Genomic DNA, 8,122 nt, shown 5'->3' with positions numbered 1-8,122 from the left:
TGTTACCTTTGGTTTAGCCTGACCCTGATCAATGTTAAAATGCAACACAACCGAGGAGGACTATTTATTTGGTTCTCAATTTATTACTCTTCTGGGTAAAAAGGAATATTTCAACACATCCTATAACATTTCATCATTTGAAGACTAAACAGGCATCTCTTCGATGTGGAACGGTGCTCTATGAACACACCTAAACACCCATGATGGTGCACACTAGTCCCGCAAAGCTCTCCTTCCTCTCCGGCTGCGCATCACCAGTCTTCTGCGGCCCGGTTCGAGTCCTCCTCCGCCACCGCACAGTCCAGGTGCTGCACCCCGGGCAGGGCCAAGTCTCTCTCGTTCAGCTTCTCCAGGAACGAGGAAAGCAGACGTTTATTCAGGTGGTCCGTCTGTGTCCTTTGCACCTCCTCCTTGGTCAGGTTTGAATCAGTTTCATCTTCTTCTTCTTCTGCTCCTTCCTCCCCCGTCTCGGTAAGGGGCCCAGGGGCCGCTGGTAGCTCCTCGGACGGGCGGTGGTGGTTGAAGGACACGCCGTTCGCCGGCTCTTCCTCCGCGGTCTCCCGTGTCGGCCGCGCCTCGGAGTCCACGGTACATTCAGCCTCCATTCGTGATGCTAAAGACGTTTGCAGGGCGGCATTCCTCAGCTCTTTTAGTCGTTTATGGTCCAGGTCGCTGCGATGAGGTTCATTTTCCGCCGTGTTGTGGTGGGGAGGCTGACTTGCTTGCTCCATAATGTCCTGCGTCATGAGCACCGACTGCGGAACATCGTCCCCTAGCGGATAAGTAGCCTAGGGTCGTTCAGACAACCGCAACCGACCCATGACTGGCATCACCCCACCTCACACGCAGTTTCATTTATTCACCCTACTAGAAAGCAGCAAACGTTATCCAATGAGGAACCGAATGGTAAAAAGTTGATAATCGGACTGATAAAAATGTATTCTGAAACAATCAGAGAGATATATGAAGACAGCCTGTTGGTGATACGTGCCGAAAATCGACAACCCCTCGAACCTATTTAAATACAGCAAATCTGCCGAGGAGATATTAATTCCATATGGATGTATGTATAACTTATTTTCACTTTATATTTTACACATCATAGTTAACATACAATATACATACAATATACATATCAAGAATATACATTTTAAACAACAGATTGGTTTCAGACACAGCCTAGTTCCGAATGGACTCAAATATGTATCCCTTTCTCCTTAAAGGGTGAATATGAAAAGAGAAATGTACATATAAGCATGTGTATGTATAATACAAGAATGGAGTCCATGCATAGAGAGGACATGACGTCATCACAGTGCGCTGCGCTCTGGACGAGGCGGTGGCGGACACCTCTTCAAACAACACTGTCATTTAGGTACGGCCACTGGTTCTATTCTATTATTATTTAGAGAAATACAAATTTCTAGAGTAGTGCCTTTATTCATTTGGGAATTTTAAATGAAATAAAAATGTTTTGCATGCATTTTACATCAGATTAACGCTAGAAAACAACAGGCGTTCTTATTATGAGAAAGAATATGTGAATAATATGGTTGGTATCATATTGTGTTACGTTTGGTCATATTTATTGTGTTTTATTACACAGTTAGGATTTCTCTTTACCGTTGGAATACATAACGAAATGCCACTTTACTAGCATTGCCTGGATAACACCACCTATCGTATAGCTTAACGGTACCACATATTCAGAACCAATTCATGTAATGTTGAATGTTCAACTTGATCCGTATTGGTGACCCCAAAACGACAAAGGTCATCTGTAACTCTAATATGTCTAAAACGAACTGTATTGTCAAATGTCAAAGTGCAATCGAAAAAACCTGCAACGTTGTCTCCCGCATAGTTGGCATCAGATTAACTTGGGATGCCTAAGAAGTTCCAGGGTGAGAACTCCAAGGCTGTCACGGCCAAAGCTCGCAAGGCTGAGGCTCAAGCCGTGGCAGACGCCCGCAAAAAGAAGGAACAAGAGGATGCTTTGTGGACGGAAAATGACAAACATGTCCTGAAAAAAGAAGCGCGGAAGGTAAGCCCCCCGACAAGCCCTGAAAACAGTAACTATTTAAGTTTTGATTCTAGAATATGAGGCAACCTGTTTTGCTACAGTTAATAAACACATTTGTATATCATAGCAACATGTATGAAGACAGTAGCATGGTCCAAGTCGTTCAGGAATAAGAGAGAAAGTTAGAGAAAAATCGCCAGAGAAGCTATGCATTTTGCCCAGTTGTATTACATCTGGTTTTAAACGTGGAGCCAGACACAGTCAGGATCTGAAATGAACACCTGCCTCTGCCAAAGGCGGATAAATGTGACCATTCGGCAGCGCAAATATTTACAAAAAATATAGTGGTTCCACTCTGGCAGGAGATAATCAAAAGTCTAGAAGTGCATTTTGGACCCTGGTCATGGGCAATAACTATCTCAATGTCCTAACGCGTCATCATCTTAACTAAGTATTCCTCAATGTGTTCCCCCTATTCTGTCCCCGGTTCCCCCCCAGGATGACAAGGAGAAGCGGAGGTTGGAGGCCCTGGAGAGGAAGAAGGAGAACCAGCGCCTCCTGGACGAGGAGGCCTCCATGCTGAAGGGCCGGGCCACCAAGGAGGCCGCGGCCGCGGCGGCAGCGGCTGCAGCCGGGGGCAAGGTGACCCGCGCCCAGATAGAGGAGACCCTACGGGCTGAGGAGCAGCAGCCGGGCGCGCCTCGACCCAAAGGTAGACCCCGTCCTCTGGCTGAAGAGGGTAACACTGATCTAACCTTTTAGATCTAATTGGTCTAAAATACTGCATCCTTTTCTGTGTAGCTTTATAAGAACGACCATTGCATGGATTCAGAGGGTTGACGTGTTTCACTCCCAGCAAAAAAAAAACTGTGTTTGATCCCCAATGAACTCAGTCTAACTGTAGGCTTCCACGAGAAAGATGCCTAGCATCTACCTATGCCACCTTCATTAATTCACTTCACACATTTCCTTGGATCAAAGCATCTTCTCAGCTGCTTAATTATGACTAATAACCATATATCCCGTTCACCTTTCAGAAAAGAGCCACCTTGAGACCCCATTGGAGGAGAACGTGAACCGGATCGAGCCTGAGGAGGGCAGTGTCACTGCCCGGACGATAGAAGACGCTATTTCCGTGCTCAGGTGTGTGTGCTCAAGGTTCATTGGTTGGTTGTCATGGCGGGGGTCAGGCTCTGTTCATTAACGGAGGCCCCCTGACACCCAGGAATAATCCACTGGGACCATCCTAGCCTAATTTAGTTCAGGATTAAAAAAAATAATAATTGAACTTTCTCCAGTGTGTGTATGTGTGTGTGTGTTCAGTCAGCTTTGACCTGAACACTGGATAAATGTTAAATGATATGATAAATGTTCATTCAGGTACAAGAGCAAGTTCGTAAAGCATATTTATCGACATAATGTAGCCATGCATGTATTGTGATCTATACTGTATACTATACCGGCCTATTAGGCCTCTTGGGGAATAATAGACTTAACAAATAATATTTGTGTTGGCTCATGTCCTCCTCCTACGCATGTCCTCCTCCTACGCATGTCCTCCTCATTCACCTGTCCTCCTCATTCACCTGTCCTCCTCCTACCTGTCCTCCTCCTACCTGTCCTCCTCCTACCTGTCCTCCCCCTACCTGTCCTCCTCCTACCTGTCCTCCTCCTACCTGTCCTCCCCCTACCTGTCCTCCTCCTACCTGTCCTCCCCCTACCTGTCCTCCCCCTACCTGTCCTCCCCCTACCTGTCCTCCCCCTACCTGTCCTCCTCCTACCTGTCCTCCTCAACCTGTCCTCCTCCTACCTGTCCTCCTCCTACCTGTCCTCCTCCTACCTGTCCTCCTCCTACCTGTCCTCCTCAACCTGTCCTCCTCCTACCTGTCCTCCTCCTACCTGTCCTCCTCCTCTACCTGTCCTCCTCCTACCTGTCCTCCTCCTACCTGTCCTCCTCTACCTGTCCTCCTCCTACCTGTCCTCCTCCTACCTGTCCTCCTCCTACCTGTCCTCCTCTACCTGTCCTCCTCCTACCTGTCCTCCTCTACCTGTCCCGGCAGTACGGGACCAGAGGAGGTGGACCGCCACCCGGAGCGGAGGATGAAGGCGGCCTTCGCCGCGTTCGAGGAGGCCCACATGCCCCGCCTCAAGATGGAGAACCCCAACATGAGATTGTCCCAGCTGAAGCAGATGCTGAAGAAAGAGTGGACCAAGTCGCCGGAGAACCCGCTGAACCAGCGCTTGGCGGCCATCTCCAACTGAAGGCCTCCCGGCACTCACTCTACACTCGCTCTAACCTCGTTCACAAGCCCAACCAAGCTCAAATTCTCACTATTTTGGAACAAATGGTTCTTAGGGTCGATGGCGAGAGTTGCTGATGAAAGCCGTTACCGCGCACTTAGACGGACTCACTCCAATGCCCCGAGGACTTTGAAGAAGGCTTTTAATTCTACGCAGCTTTTGCGAGCTAGCTAACATCGGCTTAGTTTTTTTCTACTCATTATTGCCCTTAATGACATTTAAGTTTACGTACCCCACCTCCTGAAGAGGATTCTCTGCATCTTATGAGTTTGATTACGTTGGGCTCAACGAAAGTTGAGACGTCAAGCCTTGTTTACGATATTTTGAGATGACAGTAATTAATTCAAGGGTGCTACTCCATGACCGTATCAACCATCTCATTTAAAGATTTACAATGTTTTTGCTTTTGAGTGCTCGACTCTCGGATCGGTCTGAGCAGGGCTGGACAATAATGTGAATAAAGTCAGGCATTGATTCACAGCAACACTTTTCCAGAATGTTCTTGGTTCTCTCGAGGAAAATTTTAATTCAAAACATCGTTTTCAATTGTATCCTGTCTAAATTACATGAACGGTAACGCTGCTAATTAATACATTTATCTAATTTTAAATAAAATAATTTTTTGTCAAACATAAAAATAAATAACACTGAAAACCTGACCACTAAAGCGCAATAAGTATTTTAATACCTTAAATTGCATGAAGCATTCAAGTTGTTCCTCGTTAAATCAAAACGTGCATTTGGACAAATAATCCTACTTTCAGAATTAGCCTTTCTGATCAGTAATCTTATTGACAAATGCACACACAAACTCTTGCACCACTCCAATTTAGTTCAGACGCATGACAGAAAGCATGGATCAACCATTAGACTCAAATTCAGCTGCAACAAATCAATGACAATTACCACAACCAACAACCAACCAAATAAATGGTTTTAAATGGCCGTCGGGATGGAGACGGTCGCCCATGTAACGGTTTAGTGGTCTGGGAATGAGCCTGGTAATACTTAGTTTGGTGTCACCGCGGGCCACAAAGGCTTTTGACTGCACAGCGAGATTCCCTGGCCAGCCTGACCAGTATGCTGAGACTGCATTCTGTGGATGATGGGGCTGGGTGGAACTGCTAGCATGGATGGAGAGAGAGACGAATAATCCGGACACATATTGGATAAGAAACTACACATTCACTCCTTATAACCGCTATTTATTTGAGGGGAAATTGTTGAAGTTAAAATCAAGGGTTTGTTAACTTAAAAAAAATAAATAAAAGACCAAATAAATTAAGTCACGAATGATAATCCAGTACTATTGCTTAAGTTGATTGTTAAAGTATGACAGAATTGCCTGCCTTAATGTGAAACAAAACCAAAGTATTGAAATATTTAAATTAAGCAGGCCGGTCTCTAGTCTCACGAGGACCCCTCTAAAGTGTGACCTACCCCCCCTGACATCACTAACACCGACAGTTCAATCGTTTACATCAACCCCCCCCCATCCCCCCTTCACGTCTCTTAGAAGCCTATCAAACGTCTCTTTTAACCACTTTGAAGTGTCTCCACAATCACCTTTTATACTCTCACAAAACCAAAATGGTCAAAGCTGTTCACGGTCACAGAGAAAGAACGCGTTCAACCAACCAACCAAAATTCCATAGTTTAATTTGCATGTATATGGTCTTCCAATACCACGTAATAAACATAACGTCACTTCCTGGAGCTCAGAGTGCGACGGCCCCTTGAAGGCCCTCCCATTCGTCGACCCCATTGTAGCCTTCACTGGGTCAAATGAGACACCTGTCCAGCCGCCTCCTTGTGGCGGGCCAGATAAGAAGCTTCTGTGAAGGCCGTGTGATGAATGAGAAGTTCTCCTGTTTATTTACCGCCCTGCTTTGAAAAGGACCAGTCTCCTCCTCCCCCTTCCTCCTCCTCCTCCTCCTCCTCCTCCTCCCACCCCACCCCCTCCCCATAGCAATCCGTCCAATCGGGTCCAATTTATTTTCATCATGTCTGAGCCCTTTGAGCTCCGACACATCTGACGTTACATCATGGTGATGGTTGTTCTTCACCTGTTGTGATGTGTGTGTGTCTTTGTGTGTGTGTGTGTGTGTGTGTGTGTGTGTGTGTGTGTGTGTGTGTGTGTCCCTATTTGCATGACGGCCTCTCACAAGTCCTCTGCTCTCACCCCTTTCTTCCCTCACAGTGAATCTCTAATCATTACTTTCAAAGGAAAAGCTCTGCGCTGCCCCTGTGTCAAGTGTAGCGCGCCGCTGGGAGGGGCCAGTAAGGGGCCGAACAACAGACCATCAGAACACACTTCTCCTACCGGCCCTAACAACCTCGTCCAACCCTGGGCCCCAGATGACCGTTCCCTGTGGGGCTCCCCGCGCAGCATCAAGGTAAGCCCTGGCCGTGGGTTGCCCTGCGTGCCGTGTGTTCGTTCGGGGTGAAGAGGAGAGAAGGGAAATGGTGTTGTATGCCTGGTAATGTTGGTCCTTTTTTTTTACAGGATTTTTTTGCTCAATTCAGGATTAGACCTTGAAGACCTTGGATCCTTAATGTAGTAATTATGAAAAGGCTGCCCGAATCACATGTGTGGCATTATAAAAAAAATCGAATGGGAGCATATTTTAAGTCTTTCCTTTTTATTATTCCTAGATTTGAATGTATTTAATTAAATTGGAGTAAATTACCTTTAGTTAAGGGATACATCTTAACTATGAGGAAAACAATACAATAACTTCACATTTCCAGTAAACATTTATTTCCATAAATAAAATAGAAATGTAATGGAGAAAATGTTGGCGATGAGACCCCATGTTGGGGTTTTACTCTCAAGAATGTCAGTCCTTTGTGTTCGTGAGCCTTTTTGATAAGAGCATCTGCTGCTGTCAGAGCCCTCTGCTTCTGCAAAACAGCCGAACCAGAGCCTTAAGATAACATGACGCCTCACTGATTATGCACAGCTGGGGGTCTGGTTCATACGTCATTATTGTATTATTATTATGTTTGCTTACTCTTCATTGGTTACTTGTAACAATGCTTGAGATGTTCAAATGGAAGTGTGAAAAAAGAACAGCGGAACGGAAACCACAAAATGCCGTGCATAAGTGGGTGCGTATCATGTGACAACATGCTCAGACATCGTCATGGTGGCCTGGATGTTTACCATCAAATAGGATCGGGATATAAATGAAGGTATTCAAAGATAGTGGTCAATCATTCAACATTAGATTATACTACTATTTCTTAAGGACCTAGAATGTGGAAGTATTGTAAATGGTCCCTATGTCTAATTCCTTAACTATGAAGTCCCAAAACTGTATTTTAATGTTGTGAAAATTGTGTGTGTTTGTTGGACGAAACCTTAATGTATTTCTTGGTTTTATGCTGCCCTCTTGGCCAGGTCTCTCGGAAAAGAGATTTAAAATTTCAATGAGACTTTTACCTGGTTAAATAAAGGTGTGTGCTGTGATCCATGTTCATTTGTGTTCTAGAAGGATGGCGTCCGGCACCTGAAGTCCAGACCCCCCCGGCGTTGAGCCATGAGGCTGATCCTGGTCAAGCCCACCAACGCCACCCAGCGGCTAGACTCCACCGGAGAGGTGCTCGACGACGGGGGTAATGACCGTTGCCATCCCGGCCCAGACCTGCCCCCCACTTCTGGCAGAGACCCCGACGTCCTGCACTATCGCCTCTCTCGAGCCTCCCCGGTGCCTGAACCCCGCCGAACCCCCTCCTCCGCGACCCCGGCCGGGGCCACTCCCTCCAGGCTGCAACCCCTGAAGATCCGGAGCAGAA

General features: G+C 46.4%; 1 protein-coding gene across 2 annotated transcripts; it reads left to right on the top strand.

The window, feature by feature from the left end:
- Nucleotides 1-917: 917 nt before the first annotated feature.
- Nucleotides 918-4,808, top strand: ccdc124 (coiled-coil domain containing 124). 2 transcript variants are annotated; one of them, XM_060067201.1, is made up of 6 exons: nucleotides 918-1,063; nucleotides 1,224-1,375; nucleotides 1,865-2,044; nucleotides 2,522-2,735; nucleotides 3,061-3,166; nucleotides 4,084-4,808. In XM_060067201.1, the coding sequence occupies exons 3-6, from the start codon at nucleotides 1,886-1,888 to the stop codon at nucleotides 4,283-4,285; spliced, it is 681 nt and encodes a 226-aa protein (XP_059923184.1). In that variant the 5' UTR covers nucleotides 918-1,063; nucleotides 1,224-1,375; nucleotides 1,865-1,885; the 3' UTR covers nucleotides 4,286-4,808. The 2 variants fall into 2 exon arrangements, with proteins under 2 accessions (XP_059923184.1, XP_059923185.1); XM_060067202.1 differs by lacking the exons at nucleotides 918-1,063; nucleotides 1,224-1,375 and adding an exon at nucleotides 1,388-1,552.
- Nucleotides 4,809-8,122: the final 3,314 nt, after the last annotated feature.

The sequence above is a fragment of the Gadus macrocephalus genome, chromosome 12 (genome assembly GCF_031168955.1).
Source record: "Gadus macrocephalus chromosome 12, ASM3116895v1".
NCBI classification, from domain to species: Eukaryota; Metazoa; Chordata; class Actinopteri; order Gadiformes; family Gadidae; genus Gadus; species Gadus macrocephalus.
This window is presented reverse-complemented; position numbering and strand designations above follow the sequence as displayed.

What these genes read in the sequence shown, in the direction of transcription:
- ccdc124 (XM_060067201.1), top strand. Translation starts at nt 1,886, where the DNA reads ATGCCTAAGAAGTTCCAGGGTGAGAACTCCAAGGCTGTCACGGCCAAA. An exon ending in GGGCGCGCCTCGACCCAAAG is followed by an intron (nt 2,736 to 3,060) that starts GTAGACCCCGTC and finishes TTCACCTTTCAG; the next exon opens with AAAAGAGCCACCTTGAGACC. An exon ending in GACGCTATTTCCGTGCTCAG is followed by an intron (nt 3,167 to 4,083) that starts GTGTGTGTGCTC and finishes CTGTCCCGGCAG; the next exon opens with TACGGGACCAGAGGAGGTGG.